The 26,571-nt window shown below is 42.1% G+C and overlaps 1 protein-coding gene across 12 annotated transcripts in view; it reads left to right on the plus strand.

Moving 5' to 3' along the window:
- Positions 1–26,571, plus strand: part of pleca (plectin a) — a 78,573-nt gene that overhangs the window by 21,857 nt on the left and 30,145 nt on the right. For 2 of the 12 annotated variants that reach the window (XM_041054218.1, XM_041054220.1), the window contains exons 1-4: positions 14,969–15,366; positions 22,302–22,363; positions 24,304–24,318; positions 25,309–25,398. In XM_041054218.1, the coding sequence (XP_040910152.1) occupies positions 15,216–15,366; positions 22,302–22,363; positions 24,304–24,318; positions 25,309–25,398 (318 nt within the window). In that variant the 5' untranslated portion in view covers positions 14,969–15,215. Of the gene's footprint in view, positions 1–8,335; positions 8,391–10,772; positions 10,891–14,968; positions 15,367–20,013; positions 20,129–22,301; positions 22,364–24,303; positions 24,319–25,308; positions 25,399–26,571 lie in introns of those variants that run through there. The other 10 variants (XM_041054219.1, XM_041054222.1, XM_041054224.1 and 7 more) reach the window with 8 other exon arrangements.

A 26,571-nucleotide genomic window follows, 5' to 3' on the forward strand; every position in this document is an offset into this window, starting at 1 on the left:
CAGAACATGAAATCTGCTGTGTGAGCACTACTAGAGTTTTATCCTTAGTTTTATCTTCATATGTTTTTAATTTATTATGTTACCATGATAACATATGGACCAAATAATGTTAAGATTAAACCTCGGGACAATTTTAATAAGGCACATCAGCAGATAATCAGCCTGCCTTGGGAAAAATAACCACTTTGAATCCTTAAAAGATTTTGAAATTCAGTGAACATGAGGTGGACAGATGAAAGAACCAACTCCAGAGCCGAGAGAGCAGATGGGACACAGAAGGAGACAGATCAGATGACACCTTTTGATACTGATATATCCACGGGAATTTACTTTTATTTCACTGCAGACATTTTACCAAACAGGGTGGCCTTAGGTGTTTAACTGAGCCATACACTGGATGAATGCTTAAGTGTGAGAGTCGCAAATTTATCACCAGATGTGCGTGTGTATTGTTTGAGCAATTCTCCTTCCAGGACTTTTCCCACTGCTCTGTTTCCAAATGTCAAAATGCTGAGTTGCATTTAACGACTTGGAAGACAACCATATAGCTTAAATTACTCTCTATAAAGTATGTACTGGAATGCAGAGAGAACTTCATGTGCCAGAAGAGTTGAATGGGTTTGTTTTAAAGCAGCAACCGTCACCTTGAGTTGTTTACATTCTCTCATCCTCTGCCACCTCTGCCATGGCAATGAGCTTTCACCACGACTTAAAGAGGGACACAGTAAACAAGTTTTTTTATTTCTAACCTGGCAGAGGGTGAAGATATGGGCTGTGTTTCACAGTTACTCAAATCCACACAGGGTATCCTCTCAGAATAATTAGTATCTCAGAGAAGAGGAAATATTTTCCCACAGAGGTTTTTTGCATTGTTAAGTTTCTCTTCACCTGTGTTTTGGTGGTAGTAACTAAACAAAAGTCTGTTGTTGCTGCTGTTTTGTTTGATTTAGAGCCACAGGACAGGTAATGGAGAGCACATGGAGACGAAGTCTCTGCATCCAATGAACCAACTCAAGGTTTTAAAAGAATAAAAAAAAAAAACCCCGACTGAATTCTTGCGCTGTGAGAGATCTGTTTGTTCTACCATTATCTACACTGCCATATATCAAGACTTTGCCCAGTGCTAGAAAAGCAGCAGTTCAGCTGGGATTCATTCCTCCAGATATCTTTACTTTGCCTTTCAGTATATCATGTAATATTATTTTGTGACAGGCTCTCAAAATACCAGGGAACTGGCAGCGCATCATTTGCTTTGTATGATCTGCAGTGGAGCCTCGTCTGCCGCAAAAATTATTTGCAGTGATTATTCTATCGTTGCCATGTCCCAGAAGGGTGGGGTTATCTCCACCTGCAGAGTTCACAGCGTCGAGTTGTCAGTCACAGAAATAGATGCCAAAATGACATTCAAATCATCATATTGGTACCAAGTTGTATGGTACCGTTGAAAGGTCTTACTAAACTGTGAGAATTATTTGCTGAGACTGTTTAACCCGGACCTGCTGGAGACCTTACTAACATTACCGCCTCGTCTGCATGCTGTTACTCCCAGCCGTTGTGTTATGAAACATTGCTCCCAGTAGAGAAGGAATCTGTTTCACATTAATTTGGTTGACAAATGTTGACAAATAAACAGGCCAAAGGTGATTTTCATTAAGGGGATTATAAAATGGTTGCCGGGGATGAATTATTAGAACAGTGACTGCTGGAAACAGAACAGTGACGCCAGATGTTCCCCCCATATTTGCAAAACTTGAAGCTTCTCAATTTTCTTCATGACATTTCCCTGTGCGATGCACAGTCCAGGGCTCTTAATGCGATCTGCAGAGCATACTGTAGAGTGTGATTTATAAGTTGAACGTAAATGATACGTTGCAAGGATGACAGTGAACCAGTGCAGCTCTACCATCTTAAATTTGAAGGCAAATGGAGAAAAATCACCATCCCCTGCAAACATTTTCCAGACCTCCTGTTGGTATTTTTAGCCCTACTGGCAGCTGTGGTAATCCTGGACTCCATATAGCTTTCCAGTGTCGATCAGTCTCAGAGGAGGTTGAGTAACAGAAACTCAAACACAGGCACAATTGTCTTCTCTTAGGGGATAGAACTGACTTGATGGCTTTTCCATTTAGCTTTGCAGACTTGGCCGGTTGGGGATGTGGGCTATGAGGAAAAAGCAAGGGAGACCAGAGATTATGGACTCTGTCAGTACTCTCTCAGTGGCTGACATTTAGGTCTGTTCTTTCCAAAAGAAACACAGGAACTCTCTGACACACACCCCCAACCTTTAGAAAGGAATAGTGACTTTGATTATATTGGGCACCTTCAGCAGTTTAACATACAGAGAGTGCTGTTCATTTTGTGCCCTTGCTTTTCGTCAGTCACATGTTAAATGCCATCAGTCACTTGCTTTTAAAACTAAATGCTGAAAACTTGCCATAGCTGCCCCCGTTGTGTGCTGTGTTTTGCGTGGATGGTGGTTCTCCCCTCAGGCCTGTTGATAGTGGCTTGTGTGTCATCTCTGCCGCCTGTCAGATAAAGTTCCTCTTTATCTGTCAGCTCTTCCTCCTCTGGATACAGGCAACTTGGTTTTTCAAGCAGAGCGTCAGTTGTACAACAACTTTCTCATCAGATACGGTGATTCAGAGTTATCAGTTTTAAATCTTTATGCTTTTACTGACTGCTCTCTAACATGTCTAAATAAAAAAGGATAGCAATCAGCTGAGGAGCAAAGCCTTCAGTTTACATTTTCATGCACTGACTTGATTGAATTTAATTAACTCGACTTGATTTAAGAAATGAGTGGTGTTCATGCATTTGCTGTTCATGGACCACTTTGTTTTCTTTTTTTCTTTTTTTTTTCAAACTGAAATATTGTATACATACAATGAGAGCTATGAAATTCAATAAGCTTTCAGGAGGTTGTTATGAAATCTTGTCCTGTATGTCTTCCAGATGGTCAGGTCATTGCCAACTAGTTTTACCCAGTGGGGAATCTGGCTTCAGGCCCACTGGCATGTGTCACAGTGAGGGTCACATCATACACGTTATTTCAGACATGTTCTTTAAATGTTTTCATCCTATTTGAGCGGATGTGTGTTGCAGTTCTGCACATTGGCAAGGGCATTGGTATTGGTATTGGTACATTAGTATTAGACTCTGTTTGGGCTTAAGACTGCTCACTGCTGCTTTGATTCCAGTGTTTAAAATACACTAAAGCTGTCTTAAACTAAATGAGTAGAACACATTTCACACCTTTGATGAATATTATGGTTAAATGATGTTATCTCACCATCATTAGTCATATAATCTGCTATCACAGATTCGCACACCAGCAAACAATGTCAATATTGAAAGATGAGAACTAGAACTACACTGTTTCCAGAATCCTTACTGATTACATAAAGGAAATTCTATATGCGAAAGAGCCATCTGGGCCATATGTGTCATCAAGTATTGGACAATCTTAGTTGAGGACGCGTACAGGCTGTTTGTTTCTGGATCGTTGCGCATTCTGTTAAAAGCTGGCTAATGAGATGGTGGTGGGTTTGTAGTAGTAATGCCCATCAGCCACACAGGGTACAAACCTCCTCTGCTCAGCCCCATCTGATCCTTTTGGTTTCTCTTTGCATCCCGTGTGCACACTCCCCCTCTGACTCTCCTCCTTTCTTCCCTCTCGCCTCTCGCCCGCACTGTTTCTCTTTCGACTGAGGACTGAGAAAGGTAGGAGGGGTTGTGAGCATCGCTGTTTCTACATGCTGACTCATGATGACAATTTGGTAGATAAATCCTTTATCACAGTGAAGCAAAAGTGATGCAGAGATTTTTAACAGCTCTTGTTTGTGCGATGTTACTAAATGAAATGACTGTATACTAAAGTGGTTGTAGTCAGAGATTTCAAGAAGAGATTCCTGGAGGGCCTGATAGAAAATTAAAGAAGCCAAAATGGTTGCTGGGATGGTAATGCTCTTAGCTGATCTGAGGGCAATCTATGAGCTACTCTTCAGGGATGGTGTCATTGTGGTCAAGAACGACAAGCGTCCACAGTCCATGCACCCTGACGTTAAGGCAGTGAGCAACCTAAAAGTGATTCGCGCCATGGGTTCTCTCAAATCTAAAGGTTATGTCCGGGAGACTTTTATTTGGAAGCATCTCTATTATTATCTTACCAATGAGGGAATTGTGTACCTACGTGACTATCTGCACCTGCCACCAGAGATAACGCCTGCACCCCTTCAACGCGTTCATCGCCCTGCATCCTCTTCTGCTCGAGTCCAGACAGTGGAAAGCCCAGCATCTCACATCGTAAAACCCAGGACTGGAAGAGAAAGCCAGAAAACCATGGTGGAAAGACATATGTACCGCCACAAGGGAGTCGGACAAGAGAGAGAGCAATCTGAGAGGCCTCCAAGAAACTTCAGAGGCTCCTATCAGTATAATGCATTGAGGGTTCAAAACTCTGCCTTTATCAAAAAAGGCAGCAGAGGAGAGGAAAGTCAGGCCAAAGGGGGTTACAAGCAAAGTTTCAGAGTTTCATGTTTACCCAGTGAAGACAGAGCCATTAGATGTCCTGTCCCAGTCAAGGAGGCCAAGCTGCCACTGGTATCAAAGATCTCAGAAGACATGTCAAATGTTCAGATGGCTCCTAGTGCCCTTAGTGCACCACCTGCAGCTTTTGAAGAGTCTGAATGTGTCAAGATTCAGGAGGCTACAACTGAGGAGATCACAGAAGAGTTCATCACAGATGTGACGAGAGGAGAAACCTCACATCTACCCTTGGAGATACTTGATGAGGTTGTACCTGAGGGTCAACCCAGTAAGCACGCAGAGGTGGACCAGCAAACAGTGCCTTTGTTGGCAGAGCTTACTGAAAAGGAAGAACAGCAATGTGTTCTTGAGGAAGCTGATGAGTTGACTGAACATACTGTTCAGAAGTTGTTAAATGATGTTGAGATGATGAATCAGTTGAATGTTGAGATCCCTCAGTTTCACGTCGCCCCAGAGACCTTATCCAGTGCAGCTTCTGAGGTGGACTGTCCCAACCCTGTAGACCCTTCAGAGTGTCCAGTTGATGAGTTGAAGACCTCTGTGCTTCAGGGTGACTGGGGCTTCCTCACAGAGGACCCTGAGAAGGAACAGGAGGTTCGGAGGGTCTGGCCTGACTTCCTAGAAGGTTTGAGCTGGTTCTTGTTCTTCCTCCTTCTTTTCCTCTTTATCTGTTTCCTGCTCTGTCATCTTATCTGCAGTAGAGGCTATCTGGGCGTTGCTATGGGTCCTGCTTTTGGATGAGAGAGGGATAATTTAATCTTCTAATGATGCAGGCAATGGCCTTGTCATTTTCCATACAGCTAAATAGCAACCAGGCTGCCAATTAATGTGTCATTTTACTGGATGTATGAAGAATTGTGCCAAATTATGGCTTCCTCTAATATCAAGTGATTAACTTGAATCTTATAGAGTAATTCCCTATCTATTTTTATGTAAATGTATCTACAACATTCAGTGATGAATGTGTGTTTAAAAGAGGCCTTGTGTTCGGGGAAGATTTTGACAATCCATTTGACCCATATATTTGATATTCACTCGATTGATTTGAAATTCTGATTTCTAACCATCACAAAGCAACTAGCTGAAGCTGGCTCACCTAAAAAGCATCTAAAATACCCTGACAAAAGAGAATTTCATCACACAGCACTTGTTTACAACACTGGTAACTGAGCTGGTTTGCTTATTTTCTGCCAATTTCTGTGCTTAAATAAGGGATCTGAGCTGAGCTGCACAATTAGGCCACATTGCCTATCCACAGCTGTCCTTTGAGTCTGCTCTGGTTTTTCTGCACTTCAAATATCTTCAAATAAAGTAATCCTGTGAGATGTTTAGGGGCAAAATCAAGAAGTCCTGTGACACCTGCAAGTTGATTTATCAAATATATATTGTCCTTTGGGGCCACTGTAATTAAATCCATGGACAAATTTGTAGATATTTTAATCTATTTACATCTTGAGATATAAATCTCCATATAGTAGACTGACTCTATATACCTGTTGATACATGTGTTTGTACATGTGTGACTGATGGAGGTAATTCTGCCATCTGCTGGGGCAAAAATTATCTGCTTTAAATACTCTCCTACCAATGTTCTGCACATCACTTACATGCACATCCTCTATGTTTGGAGTCGAGTTATTTTCTCTTCATGTTACAAAACGTTCAGCATTTCCCAGAGTTCCCACGTGAATATTTATAAATACTTACATAGGATGTTACCTCGATAAAGATCAGTGCTTCTGCATTGGCCACATATTAAACTGCCAGGGTTTACCTTAACACGCAGTCTGCCTGAAAGCTTTCCATTGTCAGGGCTGATATATGACTAAGCAGGGACTGGGAAATGTGAGTCCAATTAAGCCACACTCAGCTTTTCCTGCCTGTGCCTCCACAAGAAGGGCGAAGCAGCAGAGCAGTCCAGATGAGAACATGTGGCAGTTGCCACCTTTCATCTGCCCTTCAGTGTTTTAGCCCAGCCTGCAATGAACATAAACTCCAACATTTAAAAAGACCTTACTATATTTGAATGGAATAGCCACCGCAGCACACAGAGCTACTAACCTGGTGTCTCACAGTTCAGTATTATGTTTTCCATTTATTACGTGACATAGTGACAGAGAGAAATCAACAGGAAGCCACTTGAGCTACGATGAAAGTGAATTATACTAGAGACTTCATGGAGGCTTTGATTCAACACGGCCAAGGTAGGAAGTTTTCGTTACTGGAACAGTTCTGTCTTCTTACCAAAAGGTGTCAGCACAGAAGTACTTTATGGTGAGTCTCAGCTTGTGCAGAGGACCAGAGAGGATGAAGCAGGTATGGGTGTGTCTCTCACTGTATCAGATAACAGTCCAGGACTGGGCTTTGTGTCTGTGATTAAATGGCAAGTCAGTGTTTTAGATGATCTTAAGACTGATATTTATTTATATTTTTACAGCATTGCACGCTCCGTGTCTGGTCTATTCTGATCCCAGATGTACGGCAAGTGTTTATTTAGAGAACAGGACTGAAGCAAATTATAGTTCATAACTTTACACTGAAGACGTTGAGTGAGATACCACCCACGCTGCCTGGCAGTGTCTGGGATCATGTTCCCCGGTGTTAAATCCAGGGGGGTGTGGGCAGCAGGAAGGGCCCTGACTGGCTGCTCCATGTCTGTCCCCTGCATAAGATAGTTATGGGTGATTGCTGGGCGTCACAGTGAAGCGGGAGGCCTGGGTGAGCTCAGGAATAATGTACGTCTGCATAGATAACATGCCTTTAAGACACACACACACTGTATGTTGTCCTGGATAGACATGATTTTTATTTTAGGCACATTATTACTTATCTTTAGTGCTGCAAGTAATGATTATTTCATCATAGATCAACCTATTACCTATTGGATGAATGAGATAAGAGTGTATACATTTGTAAAATGTCAAAACAAATCTATAACAAGTTCCTAGTGTTGACTTTGTGACACTGTTTGTTTTGTCTGAAAAAGCTCCAAATACCGAAGGACATTCAACTCACGGTCACATAAAACAGAAGCTGGTGCCAGCAAGTAGTTTTTCTTTTCTTTTAAATGGTTAATTAATCAAAACTGTGCACACTCGTGTTTTGTCATTTAACCGATCAAATCATTTTATCAGCAAGGTTTATCTCAAGTGTATCGTAAAAGTTACTGTGGTGGGGTAGTGCTGAACATTCGACCAAAAAAAGCAGTATATTTATTCAAATCTGCTGCTGCTACTAACTATATTAATATGACTAATATGTCAAATTAAAAATATCATCATCAAGTTATTTTATAATACAAGCAAAATGTTCTCTCTATTACTCTTTTAGCTTTAAATCAAAGCCATTGTTGTAGTAGTCATACAATATGATTCACATCCTGTGGATATCGGGGCATAATTGCACTGTCTCCAACTTTTTTATGGCTTTCACAGAGAAGCCTTTGTTATAGTAGCTTGCTGGCAAAAATCACGTTTTCCGCTCTTTGTCTAAATCCTGTGAAGAAAATGTGAATGTGTCCCTGGGAGTTTCTGCAGCCCTGCACATGGATTCCATCCAGTGGAGCTCGTCAGAAACCACCACGCATGAGATGCTGTTTCCACTGAGGAAAGCCTCACAAATTAAATCAAACTCGCAACGCTGTCTAGTTTTTACTTCCCGGCCGTGCCTCCACTTCTCCTTTTTTTTTTTCTTGCTTTTTCAGCACGCCCCCCTGGTTTTGATCAGAACACAATGTCGTGAGGTCAGATTTGACTCCTTGGCAGTTCAGTATTTTCTCTAAAAGTTGTGAAGACGCTGAGTGAAGATGGACTTATGCTGTTGTTTCTGTTCAGGACCGCCAGACGGTAGGTTTGAATTTTACAGTAATAGATCCTTTCAGGCTCTGTATCAGTGCACTCAGGGATGCTGCGTCTGGAGTAAACTAAGTAGAGTTTAAATTCTTTCATTTTGCGTGCCATCAGAGGACAGTGCCACTCCCATCATCAGTATCGATTTAGAAGGTTGTAGATTAAAAACATTCCTTCTGTTGCTCACCTCAACCTGCCTGTGCTCTGAGGGAAATCTTTGTCATTAATGATTGAGGCATTAAACTGAAATCCTAAGGACTTTTTACTTAACCGACTGTATAGCTGTGTGCAATTTTACTGTATTGGCTACGTGTGAGTATGCAGAGCATGTATAACAATATGGGAATCATTGAGCAAACACATACCATGTGAGGAGAGTGGGAGTGGGCTGACTCCTCCCATGAAGGAGTGGTGGAATGAATTTATTCCAGACATCTGCACTGCTCCCCTGGTTTTATTCCCTTTGCTCAATCTTCACTGTAACTAATTGCCAATTTGAGCTGCCAGTTTCTAAAGGCTTTGGGGATTTGGTTGACATTTTGAAACTGGGATCATGTAAGGTTTCGCCCAGAATGAACTGCCAACACTTTAGACCAACATAACTCCGTTACAATGACCCTTTCTTCTTTGTTGGAAGTGTGCTTTTGCTTCTGATTTCAACTACTGGTCTTTGGAGACAGCTTCAGTTGTCTTTTTTTTCTGTACATAAGAATAGTATTCTGAATTCTCCTCTAAATATAAATTGACTCTGTGCCTTTGCCAAATGTGGCTTGAGATGTAGGTTGTAATGTCTATTTCTGCTTGTTTTATGGAGCACGGTTGGCGTGTGGCTTCACGTTGCCGTCAGTGTGAAGCCATGACACTGGCCTTGGTGTTGGGTTTCTGTGTGGTTATAGAGATGCAAGTAACACTGTTGGTGCTGCACACCAACTAATGTTCCCTAATGTTCTGACAACAGAGACACTGACAGCGATGTCATTTTGCCCGCAGCGAGATGCAGTTGATGTGTCAACAGTGATGCAAGCAGGCGTAATGTGTATATTTTAACAGTTAGTCTTATGAGAGGAGATGCCCCCAGTGACAGCTCTATACTGTGAGATAGCACTGAAAACAAAAGACATGCTGCTTTACTCCTGAGAACCAGGTGAAATGCTCAGAGAGGTATTTGCTGGTAATTATACTGTGACAGCAAGCAGTTGTAATTTTTGGTGATTGACAGGTCTGAAAAGGTCAAAATCACTGAGTTTAAAGTGTCAGTGTCAGAATGGGGCTCAGTCTATTTCGAGGAGAAGTTTCCCTTTAGGCTGCTGACTGTTTTAATAACAGGGTCTGTTCACAGGAAGAATGGAAAGCACTTTCTGATTTAAGGGTTAAAAACAACTGTTGGTATTTTGGAGATTTTGAAGCGGTTGGTGGTAAAACAGTAACCAATAACCCTAACCCTAACCTTATCCTGTTAAGTAGGTTTCTGAGAAGCTTATATGCAGTGTTAGTGCTGTCCAAGCATAAGGAAGCAATTAGCATGTAGGGAAACATAGTGAAGTTACATAATGAGAATGAATTGATAGCGAGTGGGTGATTTTGTGAGGGGAAAAATAAAATGGGGAGGCATGGCTGCAGTATAAACATTTGGAAAAGGAGGAAGGGATTGGCCTTGGATGATCTGTGAGTCGTAAACCACAATGGAAAATAACTGCAAGGGGCTTCAGTGGGTAAAAGAAAATCCTATGGGGTGAATGAGCTGGAAACTTTGACACTGGCTCAAGGTGGATCGCACTCATGCTTAGTTTTGCTTCTTATCAAGGCTGACCTTGCTGTGTTGTGTGTGTGTGTGAGTGTGAGGGTGTGTGTGTGTCACCAAAACCAGCCTTATATATTATTAACTCCTGCAGATAGGCTGCAGCAAGCAAAGAAAGCAGTGTGCCAGTTCCTGTAGAGCAAAACCAGTAGAGTCACCGGAGCCACGGGAGAGAATAAAACTTTTTTTAAGTGCGTCAGGGCTGCAGCGTGGCTTTTGTTGGGAGAATTCTGTCTAATTTTAAAATGAGCGCAACTTTAAACGACAGAGAAAAGTGAATAGAAAAGAAAGACAGATTGCTGGAGTAAAGTACAGGGAAAAAGAGGGAGGGAGGGAGGGAGGGTAGATTGGCCACCTCTGCCAGAGGACTGAGTCACAGGGAAGAGAGGCGAGGGAGGGGGGTGCTCTTTCGTTCTTCTCTCTCTCGTAAAAGTCACGGACAACTTGGCTGCAGCGCTTGTTTTAAAGTCCGGGATGTCACCACACCCCTAGGCGCTTCCCCCTCCACTCCCCCTCACCTTTCACCTCCCCCCCCTCCTCAACAGCCCTCCCACCTGTCTTCAGAGCCTGGGACTCTCCACTTTGTACCAGGCCCGATGCCGGCAAGCCCCCCTGGAAATGTGTTCCCAGCCCTGGTGGTTGTGGGCCACATTGTTACCCTGATCGTTGTCTGGCAGTGGAGAATACGCAAAAAGCAAGGTAAGAACAGCTGGAAAACTCATTGCTACGAGGCTTACTTCAGGAGAGATGACGGCACTGCCTTAAGAGGGAGGTATATCAAAGGTTTTTCCATGCAAATAGTTTCTCGCCGGCTGTCCTCGTCCGTCGTCTCTGCTCTCTCTTGCCCTGTGTGTTTTTGTGGCGCACACTCCTTCTCTCTCTTCCTCTCTCCCCCCTCTTTTTTTTTCCCCCTCACACGTCTCGGTTTCCTGTGGTATGGAGATGTTGCAGTTAACCCTATAACTGCTGACTGTAAGTTGATGATGTCGGAGGTGGAGTATTCTGGTCAGCTGGGGGGTTTTTGGCTTCGTCAGAGCTTTGATGCGCAGACCTCAGCATCAGCTTTGCTCCTTTGCTGGGGTTTTCCCTTAAAAAGAGCTTTTAAAAAAATGCTCCATCACTTTTATCCAAGTTCTGTCTTTGCAGAGATCTTTGTAGAGAGCTTGAGTTCTGTTGTTCTTTATGGTGACTTGATGTGAGTTTAAGCCCTTTTCCATTCAGGGTATCTTGACTTTAGCTGTGGTTACTCCTGTAATTTTAGTGAGCTTGTTCGGCCGGTTTCTCCTTGGAATGTTTTTTTCAGTCTTAAAAGTGAAGCATATCCTCTTCACACACCAATCATGTCCTTCCAGGGGAAAAAGAATTACACCCTGTTCAACCCGCTGATGAGCCTGAAGGTTAGTGGCTTTTAATGTCACCAGGCACGCCTCAGTGAGGCCTGTTTTACTGTTGACACAGCGTGTCACAAAGGCGGCTGTCATGCACACCTCTGCAGGTGACACACCCTGAGGCAAATTAAAGGATGTCTGACTGACAGTCTGCAGTTGTGGATAAAGTATTAAGAGAAACCGGTTTGGCCATCAGGCACAGAAATAATTGAGCAAATTCACAATGGACAACAAAGCCTCTGAGAACAATGAAGTAGCCTTGAGTCACATTATAACCTGCCTCGAGCTGGTGGTTCATCTAAATTTAAATGGAAGAAAGTGTAAACAGTTTAAAAGGGTGCAAACCCTTTTAAAATGGTTCTTTCGCTGAAGTGAAGGTACTGTACTTTTACCTCATCACTCCCAGTGGTCTACGTTGTGTAATAAACTCTTCCAATCCCTTTCAAAGGAAGTCAAAGAGGACACACCTTGAGTAGATAAGAGTAGTTTTCACAACAGAGACTTGCCTGAGTTTGTTATGGCAGAATGAGCGACTTTGATTACAAGTCATCAGAAGAAACAGGCACAAAAAACTTTCTCCTAAAAGGAAAATGCACAAAAAGCAAAAACTGAAAACAAATAGAGAACAGATTCATCCAAGCCTCCCCTCCATCCGTATAGAATGACTGCATGTATTGTGTAAACTGTGCACAGCTGAAGTACTGATCAAATAAAGGTTGCCTGTGAGAGTCGTTTGACTGGTAAATTGAGGGCAAACATTGCTTTGGAAAAGAAGGTTGTATGCTTATCTCTACCTGCCGTCAGTGTCCAGCCGTTTTGCATTTGGGGAGATCTGCTTTCAGCTCTGTACTTGCCGCAGTGCAGACAATAAGTCTACACCCTGTACATTAGCAATGCTCATGTTCCCTCTTCCCAGCATCTGTCTGGAGTTTAATGATGGATTTTTAACAGAGGAGGGAGTTGTCGCGATCCATCTCTGACTGTGTGGAAGTGTGGTCACTGTTTACATTACAGGTCCACGTACAAATCAGACATCTGCAGTGTCACATGCTGGATGTAAGGACACAACTTGTCCACTTGTGTAAGTTGAACTGTAGCTTGCTGGAGCAGCAAGGTGCCTTTGACACAGTGGGAAGGTGAAAGGGGGAAAGTAGGTAAAAGGGATTTTACCCTGAGCCAGGTTTAAAAAAAGCTTGCAGAGTGCCACACATGTCGGCTGGCTAATGGTAGTAAACTCGACACTGGGGACGGTGGACTGTGTATCCTGGATACAGTCATAACAAACTGGAGGAAGAGGTCTTTGGTTTTCCTTCGCCAGGCCTCAGGCAGATCCTCGGGACCTTAAAGGAATCTGAGCCCTGTGTGGGTCCACAGATAATTAAAGAGCCACTTACACTAAGTGATTATGTGCTTCTTTAAATCATAAACCGTTATGAGTTCAGGCTTCTGTTTATTTTGAACACTCTGTGATGCCGTCCTTTGTTGTTTCTCACTGTTCTTTTGCCTTGAGAGTTCCGTTAATAGTTTTGTGTGAGGCTCTCTGAAGATTAGGAAGCTCCATTAACTTCACAGCGCCAGCCTTAACACTGAATGTGTCTGATCCATTTAGGAAGCCACACCCAAATCTGCACCAGTGTTCCTGGACGCCCCAGTAGACTGGCGGCTATGTCTGCTAAACCACATGCCACATACAAAAAACACTGAAGGACTGGGTTCAGATTTTGGCTCGTGATGTGCAGCTGTGACTCACTTTCCTGTCTCCTTTCACTGTGGCAGTAATAACAGACTTGAGGAGGCAGGGCAGCCTGCTCTGCTTTAACCGAAAAGTGAAAAAACTTGCTGTCATTGAAGGACGCCAAGTGTTGAAAACAATGCACGCCCACCACGTCCCCACATGCCCTGCACAATAACCAACATAACATAAAACACATTAGTGGTAAACCTCTGTAGTCGACAGGCTTGTCCTCTGTCATACAACACGTACGGCGCAGCGTTACACTGTGTGCCCAGGTCACTGGCTCAACCACACGTTGGGGGCCAGGGGGCAGCAGCTCTGGTCTGTGTTTATGTTTTAGTTGGTGAAGAACCAGCAACCGTGTCTCCTCGACACGCTTTGTGAAAAAAAATGTGGCACCAGCTCCTCCAAAAATCTGAACACACGCCTCCCCTGTCGAGTTTTAATCATTTTCAGAACAAAGACGCATTTTGTAAGAGATTGTGTGTTTGACGGATTTTGTTAATTCATGTAGTTACTGCAGTTAATGGCGTTTATTTGTGTTACAGTCAGTTCTCTTGGTGCTAACCACAGACCTTGGGTTTAAACATTTCAGCGTTGTTGGATAGCACTGCAGTGAGTGGATGCGTTAGATATCGTTCCTAATTTGAATTTGGTTGTTCAGAGATGCAGACCTGTTTTTTTAACTGACAGGATCCGCACAGGATTTCAGTCTGTATCAAATACATAGGCTGTAGCTTAAGCTAGTTTGGTGAATTTTGTTGATTCCTTTTAACAAACTGTTGGATATTGTTTGTGAGTCGAAAGCAAACAATGGAGACATTTAATGAAAAGCATGTGTTCATGTTGTAAGTGTGCACTGATGGAGTTATGTGTTGCAACTGAGATCGTTACTCGTGCTTAATAATTCTTAAGTAACTTTTTAGATTTACTCTTAAAATGCAAATGACATGTATGCAGTCATTTCTGTGTCTTTGAAGTTTTGGATCATTGTTCAGCTTGTTCTGACACAAAATTTACAGATGTTTGTTTTGTTAAGTTACTGAAGAGCCTTACTGGTTTTGTTTTATTGTTTAAACTTCAGTCTTAAAGCCAGATTGCACTTAGAAACCACTCCCCCTTAATAAAAGACATTTATTGCCTTGACATAAAATGTATTTACAGTCACAGGGGTTAGTATTTTGCCTTGAGTTGAAAATGAGTATGTACTTGCTGGTGAATGTGAAGCATTTAAGCAAAGAAAGAGAGAAAACAAGACGCCTCTGTTTGGGTTATTTATTACCTACAGCTGTTCTGGATGTGGAGGGAAAGTGATGAGTTATTACCGCGGGCACTGTGAGCTGCACTGTGTCCTTCTGGGAACAGCCAGTACCTGCGGTGAGACAATATAAAGAAGCGTCTCTCACTGGTTGTAATCATTACATATCAAACGTGTTCTCCCAGAATTTATTCTGCTTTGCATCAAGGGGTATGGGGGTTATGCAATCCTGGGAGAGGCACAGACATCGCACATACTAAAATAGGGACGCAGCGTGTTGCCCTCAGTGGTGTATATAACCCTGCCTGTGTGTATTTCGGGGACGTCCCTCTCAGCCGCGCTTTAATGGCACAAATCATTATTACGCGCCACAAATGAAGGCGACAGCGGAGGAGGATGGCGCAGCCGACAGCTCTCCAGTTCATCTCACCAAACAAAACAAAAGGGGGTTGGGCTTGTGACAAAGTGTCTGCAATCTGACACGACCCTGTGTGTGTTCCTTCTCCTCCATGAGGCCTGGATAGAGGAGAGAGAAAAAGTTTTGAGGGCTGGTACCACACGCGAAAAATACGTGAGTCAGGGGGCGTTTTCAAGAAAGTCCGGCGCGCTGTGCGTTTACCGCGCGGCACAGACACGCACCGGGATGGCCGAAGTGGAGGATACGATGCGCGCTGCGGTGCCGTCCTGGTACGGAGGCTTGGAACGGGAGATTATGTATCGACGGACTAATTACATCCACGAAATGAGCTGCGGAGAAGTGGGGGCTCATCTGTACAGCCGAATGTGCTGCGCAGGTACGTCCGAGCGCTCAGCCGCCGTCTCCATCTCTCCCTGCGATTGTAATAGGAGGAGGCTCTGGTTGGGAGGGGCCGCTGGGTTGCTGATGTTGTTGATATTAACCTTTTCCGTGCCTCCACCCACAATACAGCAAGCCCCGAGGGTCAGCAGAGTGGGCGTCCAGGAGGTCTCTGAGCAAAGCTGTGTTGGCTTTTAATATTTTATTATGAATTTATTAACTTTGATTGCACTTTTGTAGAAGTCGACACAAAGGAAATATTGTACGTGAGCATAATCAGTGATGACAGTCTCCTCTCCCACAGAGCAAATAGTAATATAGAGCTGAGACGATTAATCAATCATTTCAATAACCAGTAAATTAAGTAATTGTTCAGATGTTAATATTTTGCTGATTTTCTTTTTTTTAATGATCACAGACTGAATGTCTTTGTAGACTGCTTTTGGACCAGTTTCTGACTTTCAGTGAACCAAACATTGAATGGATTGATCAAGCAAATAACTGGCAAATTAGTGAATAATGACACTGATCATTTGCAGATCCACTAATCTACTACTAAGTAACTTCTTGAAACAGAGGTCTGTGGTCCAAAGACTGTGTTTCACTATCTTTTTTTAAAAACTGTGTCCCAGTGTTTAACTGTTTAACCTACCACACCTCCTGACATGATCTCTGTTGACATTTGAATACACTAACCGTGGATGAACGAGTAAACACTTTGTGTGGTGAGAGGCTCGACCTGAACAAAGCGAATGTAAACGTTACCTAATGTTTGTTTACCCACTGATAACGCCCCCCTGAATGCGTGACAAAGATTATCTGTAATTTTAAATGTCTCTGTTTCCTTGGACATTGTTATTTTAAGCACTGTGAGAAATTCCTTCCTCCCCCAAAGTTTGAGTTCTCCAGAGGTTTTAGGGCCAAAACCACTCTTTTGGAAATAGTGCGCTGATGGATGGGCAGCTTCTGTGTGTGTGTGTATATGTTTGCGTTGTCATGGCAACCACAACTCACAAGTCAGTCTTCCCATAATCAAAAGTGAATGTCTATAAACATGAGTCAACACTGCAGGGCCCAGAGTGACCTTGGACTTTCCTTACAGTAGTCTGAGCTCTCGTTAGGGACTCAGACAAAAGAAAGTTGTCAGCTACCAGTTAGGCATTAAAGTGGATTATAGTAGAGCGTTACATATTTAGACTTTTCTCATGTTTTGCAGGGCAGCCTTTCCAGCAGTAGAGGGAGACAAACAGTGTTGAGCAACCAGCTTATCTTCTCTTTAACGGCTTTGGCTATCACATCTGAAGATCATAAATCCAGCAATTATCCAGTCCTCATATTTTCTCAAGATTGTAAACACCATACGTACCTGATTACATATGTTTTTCTACACATCCTGCCCTGGATACTCTTATACTCCTATTACAAAAGCAAGATGGAGTCACCAGACCTTTAACATTATGCAGGGGGAACACAATGAGGGCAACTTCATCAGCAACTTTAAATGGCAACATTGCCCAATAAATGCTTCTGTGTTACTGCTTTCTGGCCCCATAGAGTTTATTGTCCATCTTCATCTCCCATGTTTTGTTGCTTTTGTCTTCCACCTATCACCACTTGAGTTTGCTTTTAAAAGGAATAAATTCCTTAGTTATAATAACAGACAGACCTCTGTCTTCTTCGGGTTGGATCTGCCCCATAATGCCCTGGGGCTTCCATTCCTCACCTTGGCGACGTTCCTCCCTGAACGATCCAACAGTCATACCATCATCCCTGCATTATAAACCCCATCAGGACCTGTGAGCCAGATGATACTCCGTGCTGCTTAACATTCCTGTCCTCAGAGAGGCTGACATCGCATGCTGTCACTTGCACAGATGAACAGACAGAGATTTTTGGGACGGGCTGGTGTTATCGCAGAGAGGCGGCTCCCCCTGTCTGTGAGGAGGGTGGGCGCGCCCTCGGCAGGAATGCGTAGACTTGCATGCTTCTCACGGCAGAACTGTCATTGTAAAACTCATATCAGCTCTCACTACTCAGGTTTATCACTGCATGTTATCAGCAACAGGGAAAGGAGAAATATGCACACAGCCCTGCACTGTGTCTACCAACCAGCATGTGGTTGGTAATGGCTGATTGATAGGTGATTACGTCCGAAAAAGTGCTCATGCCTCCTTATTACATTTTAAATATTATAGAAAATGGGGTTTTAAATCAGTAAATCGAAATGAATTTTATGGAAATGCCTTGTTGCGTCAAGAGAACTAATTCAGGATTTTGCTTCCAGCGCATTGGGCTGCACAACCCTGCAGCAATGATGGAAATGCACTTATGCAAGGAAAAGCAACAGCAAGTGAATATTTACAGTGTGCTGTTAGTAAACATCTGGACACATTCTCTCAACCTTAGAGTTTTCGTTAGCTTTTGGCGCAGAATGTTAGGATTTTGCAAAAATGATACTTTGCTAGTTTTAAAGAAACTAATGAATCAGTGACTGTCCAGTCACTTTTAAGGCATTTTTTTAAATTCTAGGGATTATAGGGGTCTATAGGGTCGGTTTGAGATGTGGTGAAGGTGTAATATCAGTAGCTTCCAATTCTCAAGTCCTGACAAGCCACCTCCCTCTGTTGGCATCCAAAAAATCTCTCCTTTACGGTCTTATGTCAGTATCTGCACGGAAAATTGATGCTCCTAAGGGTGAGAGGTGTTACAGGCATTTAGGTGCTATGGGACATGTATGTGATAGGGTGGAGGTGCCAGTTTAGAGAACCTGAACATCTGAACCTTGCTGCAAAAACCCCCCCCAAAAAAACCCCAAAACACATTGCTGTGTTTTGTTTCAGTTAGAGATGATTTTTGTTGATGATCTTGGACAGAAGCAGTTTGAAGAGGAGGTTATTGCTTGGAAAATATGCAGATGTAACTATTCTGCTTTTCTTTTTGCTCTCATGCACATAGACTCTCACTGTTCTGTCAATACACTCGGAGCCACAATAGCTGCTTTGTGTCTGGGCTAATTTACTGCAGCAGTGTGGTTACTCTGTTAAGGGCTTTTTGAAAGCCAAGACTTACTGCCTTTCTTGTCTTTCTTTGTTCATTTGTGGTATTGAACTGGACCAACGGAAGCTTTTGGACAAGGTTGGAAATTCATCTAAGAAAAATAGTCCAAACCATATGGTTCAAATAAAACTTCCACCTCGCAGGTTGTTCTCATTAGAAATCTTTAAATGCCTCTATTCTTCTTGCGACTGTATTCTCTCCTGTAGACCAACGCCTCCTGCTGTCTCTCATGTACAGTGCCAGTTTCCCCGTAATCGTGTCCTGATGGACATAGAGAGTTCATGCTCAAGATTTTCTTGCGATTGTCGCGTTTTGAGAAATGGCTGAGGACGCTGTTTCCACTGCCTTGCTCTGCTGCCTCTTGGCAGCGTCTCTGTGCTCAGGAACAGGCTTTTCATCGAGTCTCTTGTGTGGCATGTCCAGCCGTCCGCCCTCCGACCACACACTTGTGACTGCTGGCTCACACACTTGGAGTTCAGTTCATTTGGGGTTAACCACCTCCAGCGACGTGATGCTGTACAGCTTAATCTAAATGAGGGTTTGCCCTCTTTTCTGGATTAGTGATCTGTACAGTCTTTATTAACTTAACTGTCATGTAACATTTAGTTGGACACAGTAGATTTACCCCTGTTAAACTACAGATTTCTTATATTTTACATCACTGTTAACAGTTCTCCAAAGAATTGCTTTTATATCTTGGAAAAGAATTTGTTATTGCTGGACGGTACAACAGTTTTAAGCCAGAACCATTTAGGTGGTGTTAGAAAATATAATTCACCAAATTAAAAAAAAAAAAAAAATTACACATTCGTAGTGAAATGGAGAGCTTTAATTAGGTGGTTTGTTGCATTAAAAGCGTGCTGTTAGACAGCCAACATCGTTGATATCAGGCCATCCTTGCACATACCTGCATCTACCTTATCATGCAGCGAAGTAGGCAATCAGTCTGAAATCTATGGTTTGGAAAATGTTTGGCAGTAATGTCAGTTACATGCAATTTGTAGTTAATGGGTTAAAACATATTTTTAAAAAAACTTTTTTCTCTTGAGCGTTTAGATACTGACTAAAAATAAGGGCTGCTAAAATAAACTTAGAGACACGTGGGTGTTACTTAAGGTCTACGAATCCATGCATTTAGATGTTATCAGTGCAGGAGTCTGTTTCGTTCGGCTGCTTTGTGAGGGTCTTTGGTGAGGTGTGGTTTGGTGGGTGGGGTCGGGGGTGTACATCACAGGGCCGGGGCCACGTTAGGAATCTTCCCTCTTGCTCCACAGACCACTCTGCGGTGAATGACAGTTTCTGACACTACAGCCCACAGGGCAGGCATTTTGCAAGAGCTGGTGAAAAAAAAAATAGGAGCGCAGAATGTTAGAGACAGCAAATGGAGTAAGGGAGGAAAAAGGGAGTAAGACTTGTGTTCAGGAACTGAATCAGTGACTTGAACACTCCCACTTAAATGCAGGATCCTTCATTGTGAGGCAGTGTTTCAGGCAATAAGAAGAAGTGGAAGTCTCAAACAGTAGAATACATTGCTTCTCAACCTGCAGAGGCTTTTGTTTTTGTTTTTTATCGCTGGGTTAACACCTGCATGGCGATGGAGCAGAGATTCAGAAACTACTCCTCCGACAGTGTGGGTAGTGACATGGTCTTCATAGAGGACACCCCCTACCAGGGCATGCTCAGGGCCATGGATTACAGGAAAGGTACAGTTTGTCATAAGGTTTTCTTTGTTTCAGTCCTAAACGTTGTATGTGATTTTTTTTTTTTTTTTTTTGGACCCATTTAAAAATTCATTCTGATTGAAATTCATTCATCTGAATTCTTTTGCATTTTGTTCTGACCGCTTTTTATGAAAAAAAAAAAAAAAAAAAAAAAAAAAAATATATATATATATATATATATATATATATATATATATAAAGGTTGTTTAATGTCTTAATATGCACAGGATCCAGTTTTGTCTGTGGTGGTCTTCTGCCTCCCTTTTATCAAACGGACCACACCCCTTTATGTGTCATGCCTTTTCCTCTTTTTATTGGCCAACTGTACTGACACCCATTTTGAGAAGGAGAACAGACTGAAGTGAACAAATCTGTTTTGTTTTTCATGCTAACTTCTGATCTGAATCTTTGCAGCACAGATGAAAGACCTTCTATTCTACAGACAGAAGAACTGAAAAATAACTTGCAAACTGTGATTGTTCCTGTTTTTTTTTTTGTAGTTTAAAAAGTGTGAAACACACAGCAGTGCTTTTTCACGACACCTGATATCTCTCTCCTCACCTTAAAAGGTTCAAACAGAGCAACATAGAAACATCCACAGCTGAGTCTGTAGCTCCGGGCTACAAAACTCAGCCAGGCAAACACATTATTTGTGAGAGGGATCAGTAAGGTTTGCTTTTCTGTGGCGTGTATTTCACTAGTTTGAGTTTTGGAATGTTAAGAGCAGCTTTCAGTCGGTGTCTGACCTTGATTACTCACATTGTTTTCAGTAGCACAAGGAACCAGCAGCTGGAATAATATTTAATGTACAATAGGGTTTTTTTTGTTTTTTTGCAAGATTCTTTCCAACAGAACAATCTCTTTTTTCTGAATTAATCACACTTATCCAAACAGGTTGCAAAATCATGCGCTCCTGATGAAATGAAATAGTAGAATTTCTTGGCTTTTATGGTTTATTTCCACTTCTCTGTTTCAAATCTGAAACAGTCACGAATGTGTTAGTGAGTCATCAACATAATGCCACCCTGAAACGGGCACTGGCACAACGGGATGTTGTCGTCTTCTTCTTCTTTGGTTTCTCTGTTCCCTTTCCATCTGATCATCTCTGTTATGCGAGCTTTGATCTCAGTTCTTATTTAGAAAATGGAATCAAGCTTCTTACCCATAATGCTGTAAACTGTCTTGCCAGACTTAGTAAGCCACATTGTGTCGAATCCCAATCACTTCTGTTCAAAGACAGATTTGTTTTCTTACGTCACACCGTCCTCTGTGTTTGACAACCACCCTCATCACTTAATGAAGCCCTTTGGCGAAGAGGTGAACGTGTGTGCTCTCTCCAGAGGTTCTGCATGGGGGGATAAAATGTTGGGAAAACATTGCACAACATATACAGTACCTGGTGGTATGTGAGAGTCCTATTTGGAATAATCAGAGTGTGAAATCAAAATCAAAACTGCAAAAGTTTTGCAGGACAGGACATGTTCCTGTAGAGGTGCTAATCTGAGAGTTGTCAGATGTAATTTACTCGTGTTTCCCCTGACAAGTACAACACCTTTCCTTTCTTGTTTTGATATTTTAAAACACCATAGGTTACCTTCTGAGGCTGCATCTGTTAACATCACATATTCAGTGTTCTCATTTCTGGGAAAACCATATTTTTTCTTTTTTTAATTCATGTGATTGTTCCCTGTAGGGTTCCCTCATCAGATGTGGGACTATAACTGTGGTTTTGGATGTTTATGCTCACTAAGTATAACTACTGTTTATTGCCAACCATGCTCTAAAGCAGTGGGTAGGGGTCAGGACCCTTCTGAGGGGTCACAAAATAAGTCTTGGGGGTTGTGGGATTACTAAGGACAGAAAAGCAGAAAAAAACTTTGTGAAATGCAGAATAATGTTTGTTTTTTATGATTTTTCTCCAATTTTTGCTTTTTCTTTCTTGCACTACCAGATTTTACTGCCTCAGGATTTATTGAAATAAATCAGAATGAGAAATAAAAGTTACCCTGTGGAAACCACAGAGAGGATGTAAAATATGTTTAGCAATAATGTAAACTATAAACATTTTGGAGTTAAAACAGGTAAAATGTGTACACTCTTACCGCACAATTAATTAAACCGAGTGTCCGTGTCTGTTTTATCTGTATTTCCGCAGATGAACGGGACCGAGTTCAGAAAAAGACCTTCACGAAATGGGTCAACAAGCACCTGATTAAGGTAAGAACCCATTTCAGCTACACTCACTAATAAAAATAATTTTTTTTCCAGTAAATGTACATTTGGCCAGATTTTAAAACTCCTGAAAAGCTAATAAAATATTCACTTCACTTCATTTGGGGCATTTTTCTAAATAAAAAACCTTAAACGGAAAACTCTGGATATCCTTACATGACCCTAAAAGTTGTTCTCTAGTCAACTTCCAGCAGTTTCTTTCATATCCCACCTGGTTGCAATAGCTTAAATTACACAAAAATGTTTCCTTGATACTGAACTGTCTGATCTAACCAGGTCTCAGTGCTGGAAAACCTTACCTGAAAGCAACAGCAGATAAACTAGAAGCAGAATACAGAGCAAAATCAGATAGTGATTCCTAACACCTCCCTTTAAAAACACTTTGGTAAAGATTAAAAACACAAATCACTTCCCTGCACAACAAGATCCGCACATGCCATTTGTGTTAACTGTACTGTGTGCGTGTGAGGGAGTGAGTCACGAACACCTGGCCTCGCTTTAACAGCGGTACCGTGAGCCGGGCTCGGTCAGGTTTCACATCTGGGCTCCAGACTGTCAGGGCGGCTCCTCAGGGCTCTGCAGGGGAACAGGAGGCTCCAGGACTGGACTCCTACACTGACTGTGGGGCCACAAGACCTAAATGTGTTCATGGCCGTGACACTGTAAAGCAATACTTCAACTGTTCTGGCCCATGACCTTTAAAAGGGAAACACTTTGAGTATGTAATATTCAACCCTCTGATCTAAACAGTTGGAGTAAAGGGCTGAAGCTACAGCCACAGTTATTTTCAGTATTAGTTAATTAGTTCTGAAACAACAACTTTGATAATTTATTGATCAATTCAGTGATTGATCATTTCCTGTTTTTATTCTTTTTAGTCCTAATAAATTCAATATCTGTGAGTTTTATAATGTTGGTCAGACAGAGTTGATAAAGATTAATCTGCAGGTTGAATCTTGATTAATCGATTGTTTTTTCTATGAAATGTCAGAAAACTGTGATAAAATGCCATTCACAGTTTCTTAGAGCCCACTCTGCTGCCTTCAGTTTGTTTTGTTGTAACAATAATATGTTGTGAATCATTAGGATACATTAGGTTTAAAGTAATAATCTCTGTCACTGCACACACAACAGACAACAGTACGTAGCTGTGTCGCTGATCATATTTCCAGGGAATGTTTTCAGCGACCACTAAACAAACTAAAGTGAGAGATGAATCCACCTGGGCTGTGTTGGCTGCTGCTCAGAGGCATGTTCAGGTTGATGAATCCTTGTTTTCACCTGTGTACTGATGTGTGTTAAACCATAAAGAATGTGTGCCGTCCTCCATGTGCATCCTGGGTCACGGCGCTCTGTCCGAGATGCCTCACAGGCTTTGTCTTCTGTCCCTGTTTCTTTGTCGGGAAAAATCCCTCAGATTTGGGTCCAAAAGACTTGAGCGGGGCAGTGATCCGACTGCCCCTGGGGTGTTTTGGGACTCATGGTCACAACAGAGTCATGGGATTAAACTTTGAGGCCAAGAACACTCCTCATGGTCAGCTGTTTCAAAAGCACAATCTGCCGTATTGTGTTTTACACGTCACTTTGGATTATAGAGAACGAAAACCAGACATAATTTAGTGTTTTATTTAAGTTTTATGTGTCCCAAAGCAAATAAGATCAGAATAAGAGATGAAGAGTACTGCAAGGCAGCTGAAAGTAGTTTTTATTCTGCTTTAGCTTTAAAAATGAAATGAATCAAATCATATACCATAAAAAAACCCCAAAACAAACAACAACAAAAAAACTTTGTCAAATCAAACCAGTGTCTGTGTGTTTTCCTTCCGTCCCTCTGTCTTCTGTCCCTGGAGTTTAATATCTTCTCACATCAAACTGTTTCTTCTTTCCATCCTTCATCCTGTCCTCCCATCTTTCCCCACCCCCAGCACTGGAAGGTAGAGGTAGGTGCTGCCTGTAAGCAGAGTGCTGAGTGGACACATTCATTCCTGCCTGCATGTCTATGTTAACATTTTCACCCCGTCTCACCCCCCTCCACAATTTTTTGTACCTGAGCTCTTTTCCTGCTAACCTCTGACCTTTTTTTCCCCTCATTTTAACACTTGGACTGTTTTCTAACTGCTGTAAGAACCTTTTCTGCTGTGCAACTGGCAAAAAACAGACATATTATAAGTAGTTTCAGCAGTGTGATTATTATCTTCTGCTCAGGTACACAGTTACAAGTCTCAAAGGAAGATTGTTTCTTTCAACTTGAGTCTTAATTTGTAGTTTTGGGTCTCATTCTTTCAGTTTTGGTTTAATGTTTATCTCTGAGATTAGCAGATGCAGAAAGATCACCAAGAAGGCAAAGAAAACAGGCGATTAGCAGAACAGAGAATTGTCAAACAAATCCCAGGTTTTACTAAACTTATTTGGAAGAGAAAATTCAGGTAAAATTATTACCTACACTCTCCACTGAAAATGTCCCTTAGATTCTGCAAATCAACTTTATGGTTCCAGCCAACATGTTAGTGTGCTCACTTGTGTTAGATCATTTTAGTTAAACTGGGTGTTTGTTTATAGCTGATCATCAAACCACTCATGTTCCTTGCTGCGTTCCCAATAGGAATGATGGCCAAAACTATGAAAATAAGAATCAACTTGACCAAGCTGCTTCTGCAGAAGGCAAACAGTAACTTCAGTCCATCGCTATTGTGTGTTTACATTTTTTCCCTTTAAGCTATTTTCTTTTTTTAAAGGAGAAATTAAGTTATTAATTCATATGTGATTGTACCGTGTGTGAAATTCCTTGCTGTCATTGTTGAGGAGATCAGTAACTGCAGTGATTCAACACAGATACTGACATAATGAATTAAAAAAAAAAGTATTTCCCTGCAATGATCAATAAAAGGTCACTAAAAATGTACAATTTGTCTCCTCTCTTCTCGGTACAGGCCCAGAGACACATCACCGATCTTTACGAGGACCTCAGAGATGGACACAACCTCATCTCCCTGCTGGAGGTGCTCTCTGGAGAGACACTGGTGAGCTTTAGTGACCTTTGACCTTCAGATATTAGGATATCCGCTTCTGCCGTAACCCCCTGTCTGGTCCAAACCTTTCTTATTCTCCCTGCTCTCCTGTCCTATTGATTTTATTTGCTGTCATATTTGTTCTTCTGTCCAGTCAATCCATTGTAACATGAACTGTCCTAAATGTTTATCTGAGTCAAATATTATTCTGGTGGGCTTCTTGTCTCCACTCTTGCATGTGCTGAATCTGATTCTCCAGAGATTTTTGGACATTTCAGTACATGCTGAGGTTATGCGCACTCTTTTTTACTTGGTCTTTTGGGAGCACACCGTCTGGTGATGTAACCTTAAAACACTAATTTTCATTCTTTGCTTCCATCTCGTAACCTTTCTGCACTGACTTGTTTGACCCCTGGTTTTTCCTTTATCTAATTCCTGTTTGCTGACCTTTGCCCTGACCTTTCCCCCTTTGCCTCTGCCTTCTTCTCTTGCGATGCTCTTGCTGTGGTAGCCGAGGGAACGTGACGTTGTGAGGAACGTGCGGTTGGTGAGTGGCGCCTGGACCGTGGCTGGCCGCCTCCTCGGGCGTGGCATGTGTCACCACCCCAGGTGGCTGCTGGGTTATGCATGATGACAGTCACACTCCCTGTATATTGTCCCTTTTTATGTCAAACATCGTCCTCTTCCATTTTATCAGTGAGCTAGCAGAAAGGCTAAAGTTCTCAGACGTCATGTTCTTGGTGTTAGTGGTTTTGCTTACAGATGCATGTAGATTCTACTGTTATTGTTCACTTTTTAAACACTTTCTGGTCGTGCTTTTTCGTATGTGAAGTGTAGCTGATTAATTTGACAATTAAGTTTTATGATTGAAATTTTTGTAGGAAAGAGAAAATTACTTAAACAATAGACAGTATTTGTTATGACTAAATTTCTGCGTAGCTAAAGGACCATACTCTACATCCTCGTAAGACTTCAGAGTCGTCTGCAAAACTTTTCAAGGCAGCAAATGACATTGTTTGTCTTCTGGGTTTGATTTACCGACAACATATATGCAGTAATTTATGAATGTGGTGCTAGTATGCTTGAGTGTGCAACCAAGAAATTCTTTGCCAAATAGTCCTTGTATCTGAGGTGAATCCAAAGCGGTCGTCCCATATGACACCCATCCACCATCAACAGCTGATC

Source organism: Toxotes jaculatrix, chromosome 13 (assembly GCF_017976425.1).
Source record: "Toxotes jaculatrix isolate fToxJac2 chromosome 13, fToxJac2.pri, whole genome shotgun sequence".
In the NCBI taxonomy this organism is placed as follows: Eukaryota; Metazoa; Chordata; class Actinopteri; family Toxotidae; genus Toxotes; species Toxotes jaculatrix.